We start from the raw sequence: 24503 nt of genomic DNA, 5'->3' as shown, positions 1-24503 counted from the left end.
CAAGTACATAGTTATGGCACAGCACTAGTGCTTGGTCGGCGACTCCACATGGCCTGTCACTGCAAGTGCGAATCCACGCACTTCGCGGATGTTGCGCTACTACAGGGCCGTACTTAACTGTTGTGGGTGAATAAAAGCTGTTAAAAAGCTGGGCACATGCAATGTTTACTTACTTACTTATCAGAGTCGCATGGTAGCAATCTGGGGCAGTAATGCATGAGCAAGTAGAGCCTACAAAATAAAAAGCTGATCCATTATTTTAATGTATTACCTACTTACTGACATGAAGACAGAGATTTCCTATTTTTAATGATTGTCTTACCAAATTAAAAGAATCTATCTTGAACAGAAATCATTGTTTTTTTTTTTGTATAACAAGCGCGTATCTATGCTTTGTTTAACCTCTTGTCTGCCGGTGTATGAGACACAATAGAAAACACATTGTGTCTCGCGTAAATCTGTGGTTAAACACCTAAAACATCGAAACGATAACCCAAACGCTATCAAATGAATACACAGAACAAAGTCACTTTATAATGAAGTTTATAATGAGCAACCTCGAATGTTTCAACGGTCAAAGCAACCAAATATTTGCACGAGTGGGTATCATTCAGACAAAATTCAATTCAAAATAATTTACGTCATTGTATGAATAACTTGGTTCAGCCACATTTAACTTAAGTCAACAATGGTAATTAAGTAAGTAGTAATAAAGTACTAAGTTTGGAATATTTTCGCGGCCCGCTTGGTATGTGGTGCGAGAATCATATTCCTTATTTATTTTTATGTGATTCACCAAGTCCGCACCTGTGATTGGTGTGCCTAATCACAAGTATGGTGGAAATGATGCATGCTTGTGTACACATCGCTTACTTATCGGAAAAGGAAATATAGGATTGTCTGCTAGATGGACGCAACTTTTTATATTGACTCTTTTGTCGAATTTGCAGGGATTTCGATTTGTCATTTGTTCGATTTCAGTACGAAGTCGACATATACAGCTTAACCTTATATCAAAGTAGGACAAAGTGCGAATTATCTAAATAGTTCGACTCTCCTTAAGGAGATAAAGCGACTATTAATTAAACAAAAAAATTCTAGAACCTATTGTCCAGACGACTTTATAAAATACTCGAATTATTTCCCTAATTAGATATCTTAATTTTAATTAAAACAACTTTATATTAGACCATAATTTAAAAATACTTCGTCAAAAATGCTTGACACAGGAAGCTGTAAAAGATATTATTCAAGAAAAAAATATAGGTAGGTACCTAAAACTATTGTTTTTAATCTAAAACTCGACTAGTCGGATGATCTCAGTTTCTCAGGAAAAAAAACTTAGGTAATATTAAAATGATTACAAGATCGTGAAACCAGTGAATACATTAACAAAGTAATTATGAATTATTAAAATAATTATTATTTTCGTGAGTAATAATTCCAAGTGTTGAGTTCCGCGTTAATTGACTTTTTATCTAAAATGGCAGCCAAATTACAAAGATTGGCGAGTTCATGAATATTGTTGTTAATGTTTTGCTTGCCATGGGAACCACCGCTGCGAAATTATAAATTCTTCTAATTAAACATTCGGTTGTAAATCCTCGACTTACTTGAATCCTGTCACTATAAAAGTTTCTTGAACTAAGATAAGAGCTAATTATTTTTATTTTTTTTACAAGATGTTACTTCTGTGCATTGTGAGTCATTAAAATGCATTTAATTGTATGACATTGACTTCGCAATCTATTGCAGACTAAATAGGTACTTACCTACCCACTCTATACATAAAAGTACGTAAATTACATAATTAATCATCAAGATACCTGAAAGTAAAAGCCAATGCAACGTCCAGTTTCCTACTTTAGATATTGCAATAAGATAAATAATAATTAGCAATCTATGTACTTATCTACTTGTGTTTTGTAATACTTTATCAAATCCGGGTGAATTATTTTGGGACAGAGATAAGTACCAAAGACGTACCTAATGTTACTATACCTGTACTGTATCTGCCTATATACCTACCTATTGATAGTTATCTTTGATATAAATGTGATTCAGTGGACATTGAATAATTTATTTTGAAAATTAAATGTAAACAGATTAACTTTCGAATAAACAAAATATTCTATAGTGGGGATTTTGTACCGTTCGGAACAAATAATCCTTAACAAATTATGAGAAAGGACACTCAGAAGATTTATTAAGGTTACGGACTAATTCTTAAGTCACATACTGGCACTGTTTGATGATTGCTTTTTCTTGCACCATCGTGTTTATCTTCACTTAGGTGATAAAATAAAATCCACCAATATTTCTTTAAACTCTTATTATGAACCCAAAATAAAGTTATGTAAGAAAAATCTCTTCTCAATTAATATTAAAATTTTCCTTGAACAGATCTCCCTGCGCCCCGCAATGCGTCGCCAGCGCCCTCTGGGCACAGCGCGAGCGGAGCGCACGTGCAGCTGAAGCGGCTGGTGGCCAGGGTCGTGGAGGAGGCGGCCGCACTCCCAGCCCTCGCCAGATACGCTGCTGAACCTCACACGCCGTCCATCGAGTCTTCTACGTACGAGGACTTGCTGGCCACGGCTATTTTGAATAAGGTTGGTTGTAATTCTTACAAAAATATGGCACCATAGCTAGAAACATTAATGGATTGTGAGAGGATTGACAAGCAGTGTTTGCTAAGAGAAGACATAACTACTTAATTAGGTAAATCCGTTAGAACAGTCCGATCCTGCCAGTCCATGAAAACAACTTCGAATTATCTGAACTCTTCGAACTCTTAAAATCAAACAGGAATACCTATAACAGCATCTTCTTGTTTACAAAATAATGGCGTTAGGATATATACATGAAACTAGGTATAACCTTCTAGACTCAAAATTACTTTTTCAAACATATCTAAGTAATGTTTGAGGTACTGCTTTGCGAAACAGAGTTCACAACATTATCTTGATGCAGTCATAGGTCCCAGAAGAGGAAATAAAAAGCTCATTGAGTGATGCAAGCTGAATCATCATTAAGACAATACTAATGCAACACAATAAGCGACCTTGTGCAGATACCGTTAGAGTATTGTTTCGATTATCACAAGATAAGCGATAAACAAAATAATCTGAGAATGACCTTCTTTACAATTTGGAAAAATTAGGCATCAATCACTTGTAATCTTTTCCTACGTCTGTATTTACATACTGATACACTATGTTTAAGGTTGCAGTCTTATTCATAACATCATCCTTGTTTTTTTTTTCGATAATAATGTAATGCCTTTCTATATGATAGACAAAATTTTCCCAAGGTGCACCAAATTTTTCGTCTGTTCATCAAAAATCAGTACCTATCTTACGGCCAAAAATAATAACTTGCTTTCTTTCGGACTTCGCACCGACTTTAAAAATAGATACGAGTAAGTAGATAGCACAATATCAATAATGTTTTGTTATGCAATTGGATTACCTACTACATAAAGGATACCTACTTATTTTATAATATCACAGTTTTAAATTACGTGCATATACAGATGGTAGCTACTTATAAAATAGATTCGATAGAACGTTGCCTAATCATGTAATTAGACACCTCAGAAAGAAATCAAATCTCGTAATCTCACTCATTTACATTGAATAAATAAACAAAATGTTGATTAACATATTGCATAATAATTTAGTAGATAGTAGGTACACTAATGAAGTGATGATTGTCAACAAATCCGTGCACATTATAATTCTGCGGCTTGTCTGTGTAAACACAGCCTTATGCGCGCGAATCCTTACAAACGCTCCATTAGATTCGTGCTTAATTTAGGGCTGTCACACAGGTGACCACACGGAAAAAATATAATAAACTTGCCTGCTCAAAAACTACGTTAACAGTTAACAGTTATACGTAACGTAAGTAATCAGCAAGCAGACTTAGTGGTAGACATAAAAAAATCGACCCAGGTTTCGCATTACGAGTAATATTGGGTTCCATGTTTGCACTTTAAACACAAGCCAACCCTAATTTCCCTACACATACTTACCAGTCGTTTAAGTAATTACGTTGTGTGTCAAAACACAACATAACACGTATAAAGTGACATAATTATACACCTTGTTACTAACAACATACAAGTGACTAATTTCATCCTATCAAGTCCATAAGCCTTTCTAAGCTTTGCTAAAATAAAACGTGATAAGTTTAGAAACAAAGAACACTATATCTCCATAATAAATTAAATGCAATAATCCTATCTAATTGCCAAGCGGAACTGATACAGACAGTCTAGCAATGGGATATAAATAAACCTGATATAATACCATAACATAATATTATCAAATATCATATCTATGCCTACTCCCCAAATAGCAGGTTGAAGTGCAAATATGAATACACATTTTGGTCACACCCAGGAATGAATGTACAAAATTTTGTTTAAGTATTCGCACATGCGACCACTCGATAAGTAAGTGATTCAACACTTACACTTTTATGTTTATATGGCCACAATATACCGCACTATCTTTACTATCTATCTATAATGTCTATATTAAAAATAGTTTATGTATCAAGTCAATGACAGCGGTAGCGCACTGACAACAAAATCCAAGTGTTAGATGAGAAACTACCTTTTCAATGTCGTTTGATGAAGATCAATTTCTTCCTCTCTTCTACAATCACAATTAATTTAACAAATTAAACCGATGTTAATCTACCACAGTTAATCGAAGTATCCATTCAATCAGTAGCTACTGGAAGCACTAATTTCCAACGTATTTAAAACAAGGATCCGGCGCATGTATGCCATCCATCACACGGACAGGTTGCTCGATAGCTTATCGTCAGGTTATCTGTCGATAGCAGACTGTATCGCCGCAGCCAGTACAAAGATAGTTCGGTACCCAACCAATCCAATGTTTTACAAAGAAATGGTAAGTCATCATATAAATAATGAGATTAATCAGTGTAATTCGTGTACACTCGGTGCTAATCACCTGTCCGCAATGGACAATTAGCTCGAACAGTCGCTCAAGTGTCGTGAAGTGAAATGTACATTTTAAAATGTACACTTTTTATCTAGTCTCCTTTGTAGTGTTCTTATACATCGTAGCGGCCATAAGCCTGGTGAGTTACGTAAATTATTGGCTCGGGTTTGTTCGCGTGATTATAGAAAATTGTTTGATTATTTATATTTATATACAATGGTGATTATGTGATAGATACCGGAATATACACGGAAATGTTTAATTATTTTCGGCGTCGTCAAAGTGTTGTTTGATTGTTATGTAAACAAAGGTATCGGGAAAGTTTACTGTAAATATTTGTGGTAAACAATTAAGTTTTTTTTTTTAATTAAATAGTGGTGATTATATATTGATGTGCATCTTATTCTAATTAATTGATTGCTCAGAAAACGGTTCAATTTGCAAAGAACTAAAGAAAAGTGCAACAAGAAGCATCAGCCTACAGAAAGACAATCGATTATTAATTATGCTAGTGCAGTAAATGGACAACCCTGCGCGATGCCATTCAGTTGACCCGCCGCGCTTCTCTCCAGCGCAGTGTGAACCGACGCTCGTGTGAACCAGACCTTTTTTAGAAAACGTACCATCTCTCCCAGCGCTCTTACCACGACGAGATAGAGTTGTAATTTGTGTGACAACTGGTGAAAATGTACAATTTCTTCAGTTCCATTGTGAGCTACTTTCCCGAAGCGAACAGCGAGGTTCGAGGTTTTTTCATGCGTTTGTCAGTGGTTATGAATTCATGCGTTCACGTTGGTCCAGTGGCTCAGATACGGCCGACTGCTGCTCAAATTCCCCGAGCATGTCGTCGCCTGTACATCCATCCAAGTGATTTAGTACCAAACGTTTCCTATCTGGATCACACAAGTGTTGCGTCGGCGCAGTTTGTGCGAACAATTTCTCCTGCATGCTACTTACGAAAGCCTAAATAAAATTCGTGGTGAAACGTGAAACGGCGACATTTCAATCCGATAAATATTACGCGTTGAGATGTGTGAGAAAGATTTTCTAAGATGCTCTTTACTACTTATTTAAAAACCCGTGGCATTTTATCCCTATTAGGATAAATATAATTAAAGAACTGTTTCCGAAATCGAAGAGTTGTTAGATACGCGAGCCAGAGAGAGGGCTGATGCTGAAGACGTTGTAGGACCTAAAGTAACAACAACGATTATGTTTGTCCCCAGGTGATAGAGCGGTACCAGAACGAGAATGGTTCCGGTGGCCGCAGCAGTGGCATCCACTCGGCGAGTGCGAGCCCCACGCCCTCCGAGCGGTCCTCTCCCCGCTCTCTGCACTCACACTCCCGACACAACACAAATATCACACCTCCCGTAAGTAAAGAATTAATATTCCTTTGTAATAATTATTCTCCATAATCCTTTGAAGAAACATGGCCAGCTACTTATGATGAATTGAAAAATACGAACTTTATAAGATTTCTATGCCAATAACATTTCATTATGCATTATGCATAGATAAATTGAGCTTATAAAGATATAAAGATTCATCAAGTCTTTATAACCATACTGTAAAGAAAAATATGTTAAAAATATTTTGTTGCACAATTTCCAGCTCCATGAAGAAGACGACGTGTCTGACTGGGAGGAGGGGGATGCCACCGATGAAGCCCTAGAGGTGCCGCGCCGCGTGCCCTTCCCAGAGTTCGGGGGAGACATAGTGCACAATACAGGTAAATACATCTATTCAGATGGCCGTGATTTGTAAATAACCCTTTATGCAGTCACACGAAATTAACGGTTTAAGTAGTTAGGTACTTACTCTATTCAGCCTTCAAAGTTTTCAATAATTCTTGCAAAACCTCCGGCTTAAAGGTTGTCTAGGCAAATATTAAAACGACAATCAGACTTAACAGGCTTACTTATCAACATAATCAGCTGATAGAGAGGTAAGGGGACGATGTTAATAACCTCATTCTAGATAACCTTTTTTATCAGCTTACACGCCGTAATGCAAAAATTAATTCCAGAAAGGACTAATACAACCAATGTTTCCGCCTACGTTGCAGATAATGAGGACCGAGAGTTCGACGAAGTTTCCAGTAGCGACCTGCAGGCAGTCGACGGTACTTGGGAAGAGAACTGGCTCTTCCAGAAAAAGAAAATTAAGACCATACAGTCGGTGCCCGTGCCCATGCTGGTCCCTAACTCCAACACCGAGTACAGAGCGCTCATCGGAGACAGAGATGCTGACGACACTACAGACCTATCAGACAATGCGAGCGACTCTGAAGAGCAAGGAGAATACAAGAGTGACATGAAGAAAGTCCTAGACTCTAAACACGTCATTGGAGGTAAACCTAAAGTTGAAGAATGTGACTTTGAACCAGACAGTCTCACAATCATCGATGGAGTTGATGATGACTTTGAAAAACTCGTTGAGAAAATGGATGACGATGTAACAGTAGACGCCATTATTAACGAAATTAATGATAACAAAGCTACCATTGATGAGACTAACAACGCGAACTCAGTAGATCAAGTCGACGGTGGCAAGTTATTGATTTCTATAGACAGTGGACCGTTAACAAAAGCAGAATTTGCGGTAAAAGAGGAGATCCACAGGACACTACTGAATGGGAATACGGAAGAATTTATGGATGACTTGAGTGTTAAAACAAATGGTGATATATTACACAATGGCCATGCAGAAGTAAACAACGTCGACAGTTTCACTAACAACAAAGGTGAGTGAAGTATAGTACTAAGCTAGTAATCCAGCGATTAACTATTCCAATATAACCGATAACAGGAAGGTAATAAACATAAAAATACACCAAAATGTGCAAATTTAATCGGCGCGCATTAACAGAACTTTGATTATAATCGATTACTTAATAAAGATAAAGTGTATCGTAGCAGTAATTGGAATGATTTATGAGAGGTATGAAACATTCCAGAATCGTCGAACACTCTGAGTCAGCACGAGCGCGAGGGAGAGTACGAGGAGACGGTGACGGTGCCCGTGCAGAGGTACGCGGACAGCCTCCGCAGGAAGCACTTCGACGACGGCCCGCAGGAGTAAGTAGTTTGTTGGGACAACTTGCCTACACCTATCCATGGAGTTGATAATACAATTGTATCTTGACTAGATAAATGTGAAAATGTCGTGTCACAAAAATGCCCTGCTCAAATAAAGTTATTATAAGTAAAATAAAAAAATAAATAAACTACGTAACATAGATAAAAATGGTGGGGTGTAGATTTTCATAAAACAAATATCAACAATGGATTTTATATCAGTAATTTTATTTTCTACTATCTAAATCCGATATTGCTTTTTTGAATATTTTCCGTTCAACATTTCCTATTGATAGTTTCTAAATTGATTCATTTTGTTTCAGGATTCCTACTCGCGATACAGATCAAGATGATTTGATACCAGGTACGTGATATGATAAATACATAGTTCCTAATCAACAGGAAGAACTTCCAGAGCTTATAAAAACTAATATACAAGATAATAATATTATGCCTACAACGGATAATAATCATTACGAAAAAAATGTTGCAAATTACTTATTCACTGATGACACTGGGTTTTTTTAAATCACAAATTTATAGGAAAAAATATACTAGAGAGATACAACATTGCTACATTATTTAGTTTTTAGTAATATCATTAAAACGATTGCAGGTTCAATAGCTTACAGAGAGCGGAAGAAATGGCTGAACTACGTAGAAATGCCGAACAACCCTTACTCACCAGAAGCCATTCAGAAACGGCTCTCAGCCAAGAACACATCGTCACTGTTCGACATGTTCACAGCAAAGAAGGAATCAGATGATGACAAAATAGAAATAAACGATAATGAGGCGGATGAAGAAGAAATCGAAATAAATGATCTTCCAGTTAAAGATAGCCACCACAATAAATTAAGTTTAACAATGAGTAATGATAGTATTAACAGTATCGGTAGAAGTACTAAAAGTCCGTCGCCTAGGGTATTGAAAGATGTGATGGCCGAGGAAATCCCACAATATAAACGGTAAGAAAATAAACCAAGGGTAGTAAACACTGCATTGTGCGAGCGAGTGATTGATAAATTGTTATTTCCAGTTACGGACGAGATTACTATATAAGAGAGGCCAAGGCGTCATGCGGCGGCCGCAAAAAGACGAGCGTGGACGAGGCGAGCACGGTGTCCTCGGCGTCGATGAATAAGTCGACCAGTTTAGACAATTTCGACGCAGAGTTCGCGTCGCCTGTAAGTGCCAGCAGTTCGTTGAGCGACCTCGAGGCGTCCGCCCTTCACCACAACATCGTCCGCAACGTCCTCAGCCCTAGGAATGCGAGCCCCAACTTCGCTATAAACCCCATTTTCGAAAACCCCGATAGACACAATGATAACGCTGACGAGAATCATGCGCCAGACGAACGTTATGTCGCTCGAAATGCCAACGTAAGACAACAATGTAGAACTGTGTGCGACGGTGACGGTTATGTGGAAAACGAGGATATAGTTAGACTTAAAATACCGAAAATACCCGAGATTACCGAAGACCTTTTCGAGACGTACACCCATGTTAGGCGGAGCAACACGCTGCGCAGCGAGGACCTCTGCGTCCGCGCCAAGCGCCGCCCGGCTCTCAATTTTACATTCGGTGGCAGTCTCAGGTTAAGCAAAGGCTTTCGTACCGATATCTGGTGACAGAGCACCCTCTAGCCCTCTAGTTCCGACCTCTCATAGTCTAATACACCTTCTTCGCTCTCAATGGCACTCCCACTGACCGTTGTTTCAACATGTGAATCTCTAACTGTGTACGATACATACATGGCCCCGGTCTCGGTCGAGCCTGGCTCATATACTGCAGATACCATACGTTACTGACATCACGTCACTTCCATAAATATGGTGACAGACTATCTCATTACTAAATCGACCATGAATCTAAAATATCTTCGTTTGACACACAGTATATAGCGTGTTGTGTGTAAAGTTGGCATGTTACTTGTTGGATATAAAGAGCTGACTAACAGCACTGTGCACTATTAATACAATGTTACTACTTAGTACTGCACTCATAGATTTTGTGTTCTTCTTAATACAATTTTCAGTACTACAGTAATCCTCAAAGACGTTAGTGGTGAGTGTAAGATTTTGGCAAGTTTTGACTAACTGCATCCGACTGCTTGCCACCTAACGAATGTCTCGCAATACTACTCGCATCCTGTCCACTAACTCATTCGAACACTTCACTCACGTCCATTCCATCCGTCGCAACTCGACAATTAATATTTCTCGATATACTTCCAGTTGTGTCATACCAACACTACTCTTGTTCTCAGTGGAACTTATAGCGCTGCACGTTTTAATGCTTACAAGGCACAGCGGGTATATCGTAATAACAATATTAACCCAATAATTTATATTATAATAATATACTAACTCTAACACCTGCACTCTCTGTAGATACTATTAGTTATCTTATTTTGTACAAAACCAAACAATGGGGACTTTGCTGTAAATGTTTAACGTCATAAACAAACTTTAATTTTAGATGAAACTAATTACACAATGATAACGTGTGTAACGTTTTCAGGGATTACTTATAAAACAATTCCACACGATAGCGACGAACCAACATTACACAAAGTTTGCAAACTCCGAGGACATGGCGTCGGTGACCACCACCAGTCACCACAAGGAGGAGATTATGATAGAGTATGACGAGGACGCCAGCCAACACACGCTGTTCGCCGCTAAAGCCGTGTACGTCGACGATGACACAGACAAACAGTTCGAAGAAATCATACAAACAGCTGCCAAGGTGCCCACAGAGCCCCCGCCCCCCATCCCCGCAGCAGACCACGACGACCCTCAGGATGAACCTCTGAAGTCCCCGCTGAGCGTGGACACGTCTTACATCAGCACGAGCAGCATGGAGGACTCCATCAAAATCTACAACGTGCAAACTGGAGAGATTATTAAATGTAAGCCTGATAACGTATCGCCGCGCGCTGAGGCTGGCACCGACGACAACATCGATAGCGCCGATAACAACATCTCGGATACTGATACTGTCAGTTGTACGGATGACGCGGCCGAAGACACTCCTGTCGAAGACAGTAAACCCTCCAAACTAGAGCTGATCGAGTCGGATGACATCCTGCAGAACCTGCCCAAAGTGAAGGAGCTGGCGAAGATATTTGTTAGCATGGAGAACATCGCGGAGCCAGTCAAGGTAAATGATGATAATGTTTATTTTTAGCGCCGTTTACATCATTTTTCCTAAAACCAACCATTTTATCTATGTTATTAAGTTGTAAATCCGTTGATTGATTAATTATTACAAAATTCTTTGAATATTAATAAGCGAATGTTTTTATGTATCTGAATGCACAAATAAGTAGCAGATATACATTTTATTGTATAAGCCAATTGACGAGGAAATTTGGATTTACATAAACCAGTTTAGTTGAATATCACTTTAATCTGAATTGTATATCAATGTTAGATTACGCCGTCGTCCAAAATATCAAAGGCTACTTACGTAAAGATACGATCAACGGGTATGATAGCTACAAAAATACAGTTAACGTAACAAATGAGTCAAAATATTGAAGATTTCTTCGTTTGGTTTCCAGCCAGTGCAACCTTACTCGGTGCGAAGGAAGAGCAAGGAGAACATCCTGTCGGAAAGCAAACCTGAGAAGACGAAGCAGCTCTACATGCACAGCCTCACAGCGAGGAGTATCTCCAAGGAGTTCCGGGAGGAGCTCAAACTGTCCATGTCCACGCCGCTCACCGTGCCGGGCGGCTCCAAGGAGATCCCCGAGGGTATCGAAGAGGTCACGAAAGAATCCAGCCGGCCCGGCAGCCCCGTGCCGGAGCCGGGCACCATCAAAACTAAACTCGCCTTCTTCGAAAGTCTCAAGTCAAAATTTAGTAATAAGTGAAGCGTTTGATAGATTGAAAAGCGATGCCATAAACACAAATTAAATTAAGAAATTAATGTAAATTTGTTCTGAACAAATGTAAGTAATGTATATTATGTAATGTACTCGCGGGGATTATGTTCGAATGTGATCGAGATTGCACTTTGCTGTCGCTTTTCAGTGTAACAAATGTTCACTAATCGTAGAATCAACAATCTCTTAGATACCGTACACAACGTAGCGTGAGAGATATTAGCATGATTTTCAGTTCATTGCGTGCTGTCTATCGCAGTAGTTTAACTACAACTTGTTTGTGTCGTACCAAACAAGTAATGTAGTTAAAAAACTAATCGAGGGCAGACTTCCCCGTAGTTATACAGTAGAGTAGAGCATAATACCTAGTAGCGGTCACATTATTTAATTAAATTAACGGTAGGTTACGGTGTAAATATTAAGTGCCATTTTGTAATCATTACTTCCCATTTATTTAAGTTAATTAGAAATCGATGGAATATTGTGGAAGAAATGTGTTTGTGCATTACTTAATTGCCTCTCGTCAAATGTAAATTGTTCAGTGGGCATTATTAATATTGAAAAATATAAGAAGTGTATAATTTTGAGATGAAATACACCAGCGAAAACTTCTTTTCTATTTTAATTAGTTTAGAAATGGACTTGTATTTCTGTGTTTATAGATACTAAACCCGCCATTGTATATAAGATTGTGAAATGTGCATCTAGCCTTAAAATAATTTGCGAATACTGAAACAGGTACCTAATTTTATTGCCAAAATGAGCACATTTCTTCAGCGACATAACATTGAGTTTAGCTAATGCCAAAGTTGTAAATAAATAATATAACTGGGTATATGTATGTATACATAGGTTGTGTACTAGTGTATAAATGTTAGATGTGCAATAAGTTTACTAGGCGGACCATGTATGTGATAGACGCGTTTGGCTGCAACTCACGCGTCGCCAAATATTTATATCATCGTAAGATGGATAAGGGTGGCATAGAATAAAACATTTAACGATAATATTATTTTGTTTTATTTTTATTTACGAATTTTATTACATTGTTATACCTAGAGAAACGTAAACATACGTAGACTAACGTATACTAAACAAAAGAATTTAGGTAAAAGGGGTAAGTAAGGTAACTCCAGCAAGTTTAGTGACAATATCCACAAAATGGTAAGTAGTGATTGAAGCTGAAGATCAATGCAAAGATAGAGTACCTCAACTTACTAGAATATGCGAGAATGTATGTTTGTGAGCCTCATACTAACAAACTGTGGGACAATTGATAATGAAATTTCACAACCAGTGATATGAATGGCGAAAATAAAGATTATTAGGTTGTACTTTATCAATTATTAGAAAAAGAGCGGTTGTTATATTGATAAAATGAATGTCCTATCTGATATAACACATATAATATAATATCAATACATTTTATAACTCAATATCAAATAATGCGATAATAGTCATAGTATTTGTCATATTTCAAGAGAATTAAACAAACGAGTAATTTGTACTGGACCATTTATTTATTTATTTTGTTATTTTAGCCTCATGGCTGTATAATGTAAAATGTATCGTTATTTTTAAGTAATAAATCATTCATTCATATTAATTAATTTAAAAAAATCGATAATAGTTGTATATTGACGCCCAACGTGGGGCAAGTCTCGCCTATTTTTGTCTTAACACCTAATCTTATTTATACAATTAGGAAAATTAAAAAGACTAGTACATATAAAGAAACCTTAGCTTAAATACTATTAAAATACATTTGGATAACCAGCACCATTATTTTCAATTCAAGTCATATACTTATATCTATATACTAATACATAGTATTACCATCAGTAGTAAATGCCCAGGGTCTTATGGAAGGGTATGGTTTCCATGGCATCAGCATACTTCCTCCTGTAGCACCATAAGTAATAGTCTATCAGACTGGAGTTGGGTACCTCGACACTGCGACCCGCTAACTTCTCTTCTATTCTCTTCTTGAGAAGTTCTACTGCGTGGATGGAGCAGCCTCGGATTTCTACTTCTTCTTCTGAACCGCTTGGAAGAAGAATATCTGTAATTTTGAATTAAATTAATGAAGTGGCGGAGTTTTGAGTGCGGATTTGATCAGTGACTATAAAAATGAGCAGTTTTTTTTATTGTTTAAATAAAACTCTCAATAGTGGTGACTATTGACCATTAAGATATGCCATTAGCGAAATAGCACAGATCAACAGAAGTCAACTAAAGTGAAATACTACATTATTTTAAATAGCAGTCTGCAGACAGTTTAACATACTAATATTATCCACCATATTATCAGACCCATCGTCATCTCAGACAGCTACAGCTAGTAACCACACTCGGCCCCCGATTACTCACCACAACACATCAGAGCAATCTAATCTACCAAATGTGAAGATGGGAAGTACAGATGATGATAATCTATCAGTTTGGAGAGCCCTACTGATAACGTGATATGAATATTTTGGCTATCGCTCCAATTACTAGCGGCGATTAAATGATTTCGGAGGTACATCGAGTGTAACACCAAGAGATGACATGTTAATAGCTAAATAAAACTTTATTCTGTAGGCCAGAAAAGTGCATTTTGATTGTCATGTGTGGTTTTGACATTAGTGGCACTTAACTACTGTTCTCGATTTTGGGCTGTCTGATTTCTGTCTATATTTAGTACAATTTAATTAGAGATTCAAAACTTATAGATATCGAAATAAATGTTTCACATCATCTTGTCACCACTACAGTAGCAGTAAAAAAAATAAAACAGAAATTGCAAGCAAAGCTTTCAATCAAGAATAAATAGTTACTAACCTTTTTTCAACTTCTCCATCAATTCATCAGTGTAACTGAGTGCACCGAAATAAACAAGCACCTGTGGCACTCTGTAATCCGCAAACATTGTCATCTTGTCAATGTCTTTGAACTCTCCCCACCCTGTACCGCCGAAGAAGTTCCACAAATCTGCTACTAGGATCTGAGCCCTCTTGTATAAGGCTACTTTCTGTCCTTTAAACGTAGCTTCATCTCGGAAACATGGGAAATTCTTCACAATAATCTCTAGTAGCTTGACAGCAGACTTATTCGCTTCTTTTAAGCATGTCTCAAAGGTACCGTTGTACTTCTCTAATAGAATAGATCCTACTTCGTGAAGCACAGACACTCTCTGTTCAAACAGAGGTATGGTGGCTTCGTTGTCACCTTTCATGATTGAACGCAATTCATCTTCGGTTATCTTCGAGTAGTATTTGGGGTTTGTTATGTCGATTCCATTCTGAAATATGAATATATATTTATTATTTACACTGTCTTATTATCATTTTAAAAATTTCATTATACTTTACTGTTATGAGTGAAGAGCTTAATTGTGTGTTTGTTTGAATGAGCTTGTCTATACTAGTGGTCTAATTTGAAATATTATTTAGATAGTCCATTTATTGAAAGTTATAACCTACTAGCAGTTACCCGCGACTTCGTCCGCGTACAATAATGACTTGTGACAGAATTTGGGCTTTTGAATTTGTTATAAACCTCACGGAGCCCGAGACCTTTCCAACGAATGCAAAACCGTGGAAATCGGTTCGTGCGTTCTGGACTTATAGCGTCAGGAAGGAAAACCTGACTTATTTTTATTATAAGCTATAAAACATAATGCTATGATTAAAAGGGGCCAAGCAGAGCTGATAAAGGCTGAATGCTTCCTTATAAAACTAATTGTAAGTGAAAAAGTTTATCCTACTTCTCTAAAAATAAGACAAACATAATCATGTTACTTATGTAATCATTAGAGTAATTTCTTTTCATAAATTAAACAGAGTATAAACTAAGATAATATTTAAGCATTCCATCTTCTATAAATTACCTTTATAGCTCTAGCAAGTGCAGCTTCAAGAGCATAATACCCAGAATGGCCATCAACAGTCCACTTCTGAGCACCAGAATATGACCAGAAGCAGAAGTTGAGTGCATCGGCCACAAACACCCAGTCTGCGGCCTTGTCATGGTCCTTGTCAGGGTGGATAATGTCTGCACCCGTGTCGGGGATCTCCAGCTTATTCGTTATTGATGGTAACATCTGGAAAAAACATAAATAAACATTTTACTTTTATCTGACTCACACAATCAGTAACATTGCAATTTTAATTGTAATTATTGCATAATATTTTATATTCTTAAGTTAGTGTTCAGGGATATAGTCTAAATAAAATTAATAATGACACCAGTATGTGTAACAAATCGTTTCTTATATACATTGTTTATCTTAATAAATATACGTACTTATATTATAAATAAATTATTGTACAGGAAAATACTTAGTGGAATGCATTGCAAATTATTGCATCACGTTGCAAGCGGCACCGCAGATGATAATCTCTAAATATAGTAACACAAAAAATACGTTATCTTACCTCTTCACAAAGTTTCTCAAGTCCTGCTTCGTGAATCTTAACATGTTGTGCATTTTTAGCAATAAATTCTCCGGACTCTGCCGGGGGCAGTACTCCTTCACGCACCATATTATTATTCGAAATATGGGTATTGAGCCTAATAAAAGATAACTTATTAAACAAAGCAGCACTTAAAAACAAATTCTTTCGATTTTTTATCAAACAAACTTTCGCGATAGCCGGGCACCGAATAACAAACAATGACATGATGACATTGACATGAACTCCAAAACAATTTAACGTTCGTAAACAATCATCTTCGTTTGACAACGGAACCGCTGCATCAGCTGCAGCGGTTGATGGAAACGGGATAATGATATTGATCATTAACAAACAAATTCAATAATTCTGTCACTTTGTTATAAATTTAAAAAGATACAGACGATATTCGGTAAGCTAACACCATTCCATATTTCTGAACGGTATGTAATACGTCTCCGTTCCATTATACGTAGGTTCTACTAAGCATATAATTTACCATTTATCTCTTTTTTTTCTTTATATCCCTTATTTTATTTTTACTAATAATAATGAATAGTTTTATAAACATTTATAGATTTGTGATAAGAAAATTTATTTTGTTATTTTAAGTTTCTTTATTGCCTATAAAAAATGCATGCATGTATAGAAACGTAAATTTATAACCTCACTTTATTAACGATAACGACAATTCTACAAAAATAAAATACAAATAATAATATCAGTAGTTCGCGGCAAAGTTTTAATTATTTTCTGATTTTATTAGAACTAATTATGCCGCTGGAAGTGCAAGGAACATTCGTTTCACAGAAAATTAGTAAAATAAGATGGATAGCTGAAGATTATGTGGAAACGAAGTGCTTTTTTACCGGTAGCTGGGATGACGATCAAAACTCTATTAAAGTTTGGACCTTAGAAAGTCCTCATGAAGAGGAGGAAGTAGAATACCCTCGCCAGCTATCCGAGTACCTTGTAGACGGTGACGTCACGCAAATTAAGTTTACAGAGAAGAACAAGATCGCTGTTTCCTTATCGAACGGTGATGTGAGAGTGCTGGAAGTAAGTCTGTACGACAAACAGTTTCCCTTAAAAGAAGTATTCCACTGGAAGAAGTTACACAACTATGGGTAAGTTATCTTAATGTTATCAATTAATTCTGTATGATTTTCTAAGAAAAGCTTATAAGATTTTGAAATAGGTTCCTACTTGAAATTATCTTTTGCTAGGTTTATTAGTAATAAAGCATATCTGTTTGGAGTAATTCACATAACTAGATCTTAGTGGCATATACTTTAGTGCTAGAAAACAGCTAAGTATTAATTTACTGAAGTAAATATTTATTATGAAACTTTGTATTCAGTGCGGAGCAGTGTTCCTGCACATCACTCGACACCCTGGAAGGTGACATAGCCACTATTGGAGAGGATGGCAATGTGAACATACTGAGTGGCAGGAGGGGAGAGGTGATGCATACCATCAAGGGAGCTGACAGCTGCTCCCTACATTCCATCTGTTTTATTAAGCATACTGAGGTAAGTTTAGCAGTTAAACATTTTATTAAACACTACTTTTTATTGACTACATCTCTATGAACAATGCAAAGGGCAATACACTATATATATATACACAATAAAGTTTTTCAAATGATTGTACTTCCTGCAATGGTCTCACAGGGCAGTTTAATTATCTTCTTGTGACCAGATGACTATTCCTCTCCGATATAATTTTTAAGTCCATTTTCTATTAGCCTTAGTAAAACAAGCTTCTACAAATTTTCAGGTTATTACTGGCAATGTGAGAGGACACATGAAGATATGGGATGTAAGATCTACAAACAACAAGCCATCAGCCGCATTTCTACTCGCAGGGGATGAGTTAGCCGCTACCTGTATCATCCACCACCCAACACAACCACATATTATCCTCGCAGGGAGTGAATCTGGAGCCCTCGCAGTCTGGGACCTGCGAATGAACTCCTTCCCTACATCCCTAGTGAACGCACATTCCGCTGGAGTCTCAGAAATGCAGTTCCATCCAGAAAACCCTCACAAACTCCTTACATGTTCAGTATCTGGAGAATTATGGGAGTGGAACATGGAAGCCATGACCAAGAGTTCCAAAGGCCCTGATGGTCAGGTGATGTGGATGCCGTTACAAGATAAGAAGTCAATGATGGTGAACTCCTTGATACCAGCTCTGCATAAATCCATTAACAGCTTACACTGTGACAAAGGCCGGATTCTTTGTGGAGCCGATAATGAAGCTATTTATCTGATTAAAAACTTTAAGTATTAAATACTGAACTTGAAGAAAATCTATTTTGAAATTTGTGATACATAATGAATAAAAGGAAGTTGTTAATGTTTGAATCCTTGAGGTCTTTGGAGTAAGAAACTTAACTGCAGGCAGGGACCATTTGTTCTATGTAAAAGAGAGTAACTACTTAATCAACTGTGTTTGGAATATCAGACCATGTGAGTATCTACTGAGTTTGTGTGAAAGCATTATGTTCAGTTACATTTATTAAGTCAAGTCTGCTTACTTAAGTGAACCATAGGAGGTAGGTAACTAAGTTATTTGATACATTTGAAATAATAAAAGATTGGTATAAGTAATATGCATTTTTATTGATTTTGAAAAGAAGATACACTTATAAAATAATATTACATAATAATAATACACCAAGTCAGTCTTTGCATGCTTAGTATCGGTAAAATATTTTACAAAAACCGAAGTATATAGTATTTACAATGTTTTAAACATAATTGTGCAATCTTAATATCAACGCAAGGCACCATTATTACAACCGTTTATATTTTATTGCCAAAAGGTAACATACATATTCTTGAAATATGTGTGATTAATTTAATGTGGCAACACCTAAATAAAATTTTCAAATATCGACAATTTACAATTATCTTAACGAAATTTAATTGTTTCTAGTTATTAAATATTCTTGTAAATTATACAAAATGTCAAGAATTTTTATATAAAATCTCGAATCCGAATCATTGATGGCACCAAGCTTTTGCAAGCTTTTTTTTCAAAGTAATTAATTAGTTTGTTCTCAATAAAATCATCACTCACAATAATGTTATAAGCTCGATGTTACGACCTTGTAAATGTAACTAATTTCACTGAGAACAATTACAATATTTATTATACTAAGATTTCACTCGTCATTTCTGTAAAACGGCTACTAAACTCAAATATTTTTGAAGACTCATCAGTTAGACTCAGCCTCTCAGTTGGAACAATGATAATATCACTATAATTAAGAAAAATGGTTGAATATTTGGCATCTTATTCACATTATTATACGAAATAACATAATGGAGTATAATTATTGTAGGTAAGCATAAAGTAATTATCACTCATCTAAAATATTGTTCAAGAATAAAATAATAATAAACACAGCACAATTTGACTGAAAATAATATTGGATATAATAATTGTTCTTATATGATATAATACTTATTGTGAGCACCATTCAATGGACATCCATCGAATCGGGTCGCGCTCTCTTCTATCCGATCGACCTTGAGTTGGGAGGTCACTTACACTAAATAATATTGTCCTTCTTAAACGATTCACTCTGGTACTGGCGTCTGATCAACTTTGACCTTGACAGTTTCAATGCTAAGGTCAAAATTAATGTTCACTTGACGTGAAGGCCAGTCCGACCTGGTCCCGGGCCCCATGACTGCAGCTGTGCGAGTCAGGTGTGGTGGTTCCGGCGGTGCGGCAGCGGCTTCCGTTGCGCGGCGTCCAGCAGCGAGCCCGGCAGCACCCACAGCTGCTCGCACCACCGCATCAGCGCCTCCGTCACGTGGCAGCTGTTGGCCGCCGTCGCCAGCTGGGTCTCCAGGCTGTCCGACTGCTTGATCAGCAGGCTGTAAGGACAATGTTGAATTGTTAGTCAACATCCTTGTGCATTAAAAGTAGCAGAAAAATAATGGGCCTAAAGTGAAACCTTGTGGCATTCCTTAATTTTTTTCTCATATTTGTAAATGTTGCCATCAAAAAATGTTTGTACAAATATATTCACGAAAGTTACCTGGGTGGGAAGAGCGTGGGTGCGATGATCATGGCGACGTTGTGTTCGGTCATCTTGTTGATGTCCTGGCGGGCCACGATCTCGCGCACCAGCCGCAGCAGCTCGCGCAGCGTGGCGCGCTGCTCCGCCGGCAGCAGCAGCACCAGCAGGTTCAGGGCGCGCCCTTGTGTCGTGCCACTCAGGGCTAAAGCGAGGAAAGAAAATTATTAAAATAGGACCCTAAAAACTCAATATTGGAAACAAGGTTCAAAAACAATGTGCTTTGCGTCTTCAGACTGATAAAGATGAAGATGAACAAATATTGAATTTGTGAGTAAGAAGGTAGCTCTTTAAGAAAAATGGATTATTCTGGATGTGGAGCACTGGACTCACCGTATGTGTGATAGAACAGCCTCATCAGCTCCTGAGTGAGAGGTGGTTGTGGTAGCGCACGCAATAACCGCTTGAACACAGCTCCTAGATCGTGGCTGCTGGCGCGAGCCAACGCAGCCTCGACGGCGGACCGGTCGGAGTACCACTGTCGCTCGATCAACTGGCAGAGCGCCTCGATCTGAAAGGAAGGACAAGATTTTTAACAACTATTCTTCAAAACGCTGTTAAATAATTCCAACGAATAAAATATCAAAATTATTCATGTGCTCTCGGATTTTAAACGGTGCAACTGGCACATTGCTTTAAGAATAAGTTCATGAGACTCTCCTTGAGACGCAAATGAATATTTACCTTTTGCTTGTTCCCTGGGACTCTCAACAGGCCCTCATCAGCAGTGCGCTGCACTAGCGCTGCGGCGAGAGCTCGCACGATGCTGGGCGCACAGCTCCAAGTCTCCTCCCACAGGATCATGTCTTTGCGGACCAGAGTCTCCAAAGATACGCCAAATACTGAACCCTCTGAAAATAAACGACACATTAGAAAATGTACTAAAAGTTACAGTTCAAAGACTTTCTGGTTATGACTGTTATGTTATGATATGTTATTGTCTTCTCTGACAAGAAATGAAATTTCTTACCTTCTTTCCTCTTCTTCTTGGGTGATTTCCTTTTCTGGAAGGGCAGGGAGTAACGATCGAAGAGTGCGGTCAGCTCCAGCCACAGCAGGGGCGGCAGCCGCTTGAGTGTGGGCTCGCCAATGCTTTCGATATCTACCGTACTGTCCTCTTCAGGCCATTCCTGGTGTACAATCAACAAATATTTGTTAAATGAAGTTTTAGGATCCGTTTTCACCCAGGAAATATTGAGGAAAAATTACGTGTTTACATTTTAATGAATAGGCATTCTATTCACGAGTGTATTTAATTAGTCAATACGTACCTCCTCATGGTCGAGCATTTGTCTGTCGAGATTGAACTTGTGTTCGAAGCTGAGTGGCTGCTGAGCGGACGCGGCGCTCTTGGCGCGAGACACGGCCGCGTGCTTATTGTTACTGCTGAACAGAAGAACTTGGTTACTGCCTGCTCTTACAACGTTACTTCCTACAACAAATGCTTCTTAAATATATCGGTATACTTACATGAATGGATCATTGTCTTTGAGTATAGATCCATTGATTCGTTCCTTTCCTATCCTCGGTCCCTGAACTGTGCCGTATCTTTGGTAACCTAGGAGCTCGATACCCTCTGTAATCAATAGAAAACACTTCGTTAAAATCCATTCAGTTGGAGGACTTATTAATAATGAACTAGCCACGAATAAACACTCAAAATATTTCTGATTTAATCTTAATGACATAGAAAAAATAAGTGGATAACCTACCGGTATTACTCGCAATATCTGCCCAATGCAAGTCGTTAGGTTTGAAGAGTTCGTGCATGGGCAGCGGCGGCGAGTGCGGCTCGGCTGGCGGCGACAGGCGCGCGCGCCGCCCGCCCGCCGGCGCCGACGGCGTGCGCGCGAGCGGCGTGTGGGTGCCCACGGACGGGAAGCTGTCGCTACACAGGCAAACATTGATCATTAATAAATTATATCACAAAAAATATAGTCAACATTTACTAAGACACCAAAACTGTGACTTGGAATACCATAATAAAGTGAATCTGCCGGGGACTGTTTTGGATGCTACAACGGAATAAATCAGAGAGTATAATTATATCGAGACTCACACAAAGTCTGGTGGCGTAGCAGCGTCGGCCCACTCGGCGGGCGGGCTGCCGGAGCCACCGCTCGGCAGAGAATCCAATGAGTCGGGAGTCGCACTGCGCGACCGCGGTTCACTACCACTTGAGTTCTGGGGACAAAACAATCACAGGTTAATACTAATATCAATGGCTTAAATTCTGGTTTTAAAAAGTGCGCTAAGTCCATAATCATCACATTATGCTATCCTACTCCTCTATTTTAAATTAAACATAAGCAAGGTACATAACACTAATCTTAGTACCTAAATAAGAAGAATAATGCAAGTAACACAAAACATCTTCCAAAATCCCTACAAAATAGTCTACTCCCAATAGGTACCACGATCGATCACTGTCAGAAACTCAGAAAGATAAAAAGATGTGCTTAAAGACAACATAGTAAACATCCGGGGTAGGTACGTTTCCGTATATAATTCTGTCCACCGATATCTATTTCGGACTAGAACAACTTGGAGTTCAACCATTCATCTTAAAATATCTTCCAACAAAAATAAAAGTTACTAATACCAAAGACTCAACTAGACGTTAGATCTTACAAAACCGCGGAATAATTGAAAGCGGGATGATAGTGTGATTAGTCCGTAATGGCTGCGTATTAATCACCAGTTGGTGACGGAAATTGCGTTCATTGTCAACCAGTACAACAGACGGGTTGCAGAGCAATTAGAAATGATTAGAAAGCACGTGGCGAGGCTGCATGGGAACGTACATGGAAAAGAAATTCACTTGATGCAACTTTGTAAAATGAAACGCCGTGCAGGCAAGAACTGGAGTAGTTAAGCACCATAAATTAGGTACATAATTACAAGCAAAGATGAGAAGAAGAGTAAAATCTGCTACGTTTAAATACCTAGACAAACTACGCACTGCAAATTAACCTGTAATCTGCATCACATAGAATCTAGATATCTAACTACTTGCCTACATTAATTTCAATGTCTTGCTATCTGCATAAACAAACAAATGTACTTATCTATATTATTAGTACCAAACAATAAATTATCATAAATCAAAACAAAGACTTCCTCTACGTTTCTTTTTAAACTGTCTAGTGAAATGGGATGACGTAATTTCTGCGCGACATAAAAATTGCAAACATAAAGTAACAGCTTTATGTACCTACTGTAACAAATCACTTCCCGCAATAAATTAAACATGAGTTCCTGTACCTACTACCTGCGTAGTTTCATGGTTTTTGCACCTTTTATACACCGTTTTGTCTCAAGTCTGTTTAATGCGCAGACGCATGCGACAGAGATGAACTGTGTGAACAACGCTTTGTTCAACAATTAGCTACCGGTTGTAAGATCACAATTGCTATTGATTGCTCTGTTATGGGCTGTCAGTTTTTGCAGGAGATTGATTTTCTCTGGAGTTAAGAAAAAGTTCAAATAGTTAAACATCTCTTGAGTGACTTTTCTTTGTTTATGCTTATTTCCATGTCGCGTCGTGTGTGAATGTGTTGTTAAAGACAAAAAGTGCTTAAGTACTTCTGACAATCTCAATTTCGCACCAAAACCTCACGCAGCCGCGGTTGCACGTTGCTCCACCAAAACAAACAAAGTAGGCCATCAAAACTCTCAAACTTCCCAGATTATTACACATAGAATTATATAAATATAATTCCAAAGTGTGCCACTAACTAGGTGCAGGTAATAGAAACTATTAAAACAAACATTCCCATACCATTGTCCCTTGTACGTAAATACAAGAGTTTGGTCCGAAAGAGAAACGTTATTACGTATCTTTTGTCCACACATTACACAATCGCGGCGAAAGCTTCTAAATTAATGACTGGCTACTTTTTAGAAGAATTTCAATGTAATTTCTACTTATTAACGATTACTGTATCGTTGCGTAATCGACTATTTATGTAATTCTCGTTAGTTTACTGACATTTTTTCGTATATTTTATAATTTATTTCGTC

General features: G+C 37.8%; 4 protein-coding genes across 19 annotated transcripts in view; 2 read left to right on the top strand and 2 right to left on the bottom strand.

Moving 5' to 3' along the window:
• Nucleotides 1-12957, top strand: part of LOC118279336 (uncharacterized) — a 102692-nt gene extending 89735 nt beyond the window's left edge. For 5 of the 8 annotated variants that reach the window (XM_035599005.2, XM_050698716.1, XM_050698717.1 and 2 more), the window contains 10 exons: nt 2404-2609; nt 6203-6349; nt 6591-6708; nt 7045-7722; nt 7936-8056; nt 8380-8420; nt 8673-9024; nt 9096-9438; nt 10580-11221; nt 11625-12957. In XM_035599005.2, coding sequence (XP_035454898.2) covers nt 2404-2609; nt 6203-6349; nt 6591-6708; nt 7045-7722; nt 7936-8056; nt 8380-8420; nt 8673-9024; nt 9096-9438; nt 10580-11221; nt 11625-11936 — 2960 coding nt within the window. In that variant the 3' untranslated portion in view covers nt 11937-12957. Of the gene's footprint in view, nt 1-2403; nt 2610-4947; nt 5116-6202; nt 6350-6590; nt 6709-7044; nt 7723-7935; nt 8057-8379; nt 8421-8672; nt 9025-9095; nt 9439-10579; nt 11222-11624 lie in introns of those variants that run through there. The other 3 variants (XM_050698718.1, XM_035599030.2, XM_035599057.2) reach the window with 2 other exon arrangements.
• LOC118279389 (queuosine salvage protein) lies at nt 12952-16829 on the bottom strand. Its single transcript, XM_035599083.2, has 4 exons — nt 16367-16829; nt 15820-16032; nt 14772-15231; nt 12952-14010 (listed from the first exon to the last, which is right to left on the bottom strand). Exons 1-4 carry the CDS (start codon nt 16730-16732, stop codon nt 13787-13789), a joined length of 1263 nt encoding a protein of 420 aa, XP_035454976.2. The 5' UTR covers nt 16733-16829; the 3' UTR covers nt 12952-13786.
• Nucleotides 16830-17044: 215 nt separating this feature from the next.
• Nucleotides 17045-18999, top strand: LOC118271760 (nucleoporin Nup43). The gene is made up of 3 exons (XM_035587955.2): nt 17045-17511; nt 17745-17916; nt 18164-18999. Exons 1-3 carry the CDS (start codon nt 17159-17161, stop codon nt 18677-18679), a joined length of 1041 nt encoding a protein of 346 aa, XP_035443848.2. The 5' UTR covers nt 17045-17158; the 3' UTR covers nt 18680-18999.
• The window catches only part of LOC118271711 (rho GTPase-activating protein conundrum), an 89641-nt gene continuing 84130 nt past the window's right edge, over nt 18993-24503 (bottom strand). For 8 of the 9 annotated variants that reach the window (XM_035587877.2, XM_035587893.2, XM_035587901.2 and 5 more), the window contains 9 exons: nt 22540-22664; nt 22193-22368; nt 21951-22056; nt 21752-21866; nt 21451-21610; nt 21165-21331; nt 20814-20991; nt 20442-20625; nt 18993-20277 (listed from right to left, as the gene is read on the bottom strand). In XM_035587877.2, coding sequence (XP_035443770.2) covers nt 20103-20277; nt 20442-20625; nt 20814-20991; nt 21165-21331; nt 21451-21610; nt 21752-21866; nt 21951-22056; nt 22193-22368; nt 22540-22664 — 1386 coding nt within the window. In that variant the 3' untranslated portion in view covers nt 18993-20102. The remainder of the gene's footprint in view (nt 20278-20441; nt 20626-20813; nt 20992-21164; nt 21332-21450; nt 21611-21751; nt 21867-21950; nt 22057-22192; nt 22369-22539; nt 22665-24503) is intronic. The other variant, XM_035587885.2, reaches the window with a different exon arrangement.

This window comes from Spodoptera frugiperda, chromosome 15 (assembly GCF_023101765.2).
Source record: "Spodoptera frugiperda isolate SF20-4 chromosome 15, AGI-APGP_CSIRO_Sfru_2.0, whole genome shotgun sequence".
In the NCBI taxonomy this organism is placed as follows: Eukaryota; Metazoa; Arthropoda; class Insecta; order Lepidoptera; family Noctuidae; genus Spodoptera; species Spodoptera frugiperda.
The sequence above is the reverse complement of the archived record's forward strand: the minus strand, read 5'-3'. Positions and strand labels throughout refer to the sequence as shown.

Coding starts and splice junctions, on each gene's coding strand:
- LOC118279389 (XM_035599083.2), bottom strand. CDS start 16,732: ATGATCAATATCATTATCCCGTTTCCATCAACCGCTGCAGCTGATGCA. Junction 16,033..16,366: donor TTGAGAAACTTTGTGAAGAG/GTAAGATAACGT, acceptor TGTTTTTTCCAG/ATGTTACCATCAATAACGAA. Junction 15,232..15,819: donor CACTTGCTAGAGCTATAAAG/GTAATTTATAGA, acceptor TTCATATTTCAG/AATGGAATCGACATAACAAA.
- LOC118271760 (XM_035587955.2), top strand. CDS start 17,159: ATGCCGCTGGAAGTGCAAGGAACATTCGTTTCACAGAAAATTAGTAAA. Junction 17,512..17,744: donor AAGAAGTTACACAACTATGG/GTAAGTTATCTT, acceptor CTTTGTATTCAG/TGCGGAGCAGTGTTCCTGCA. Junction 17,917..18,163: donor GTTTTATTAAGCATACTGAG/GTAAGTTTAGCA, acceptor ACAAATTTTCAG/GTTATTACTGGCAATGTGAG.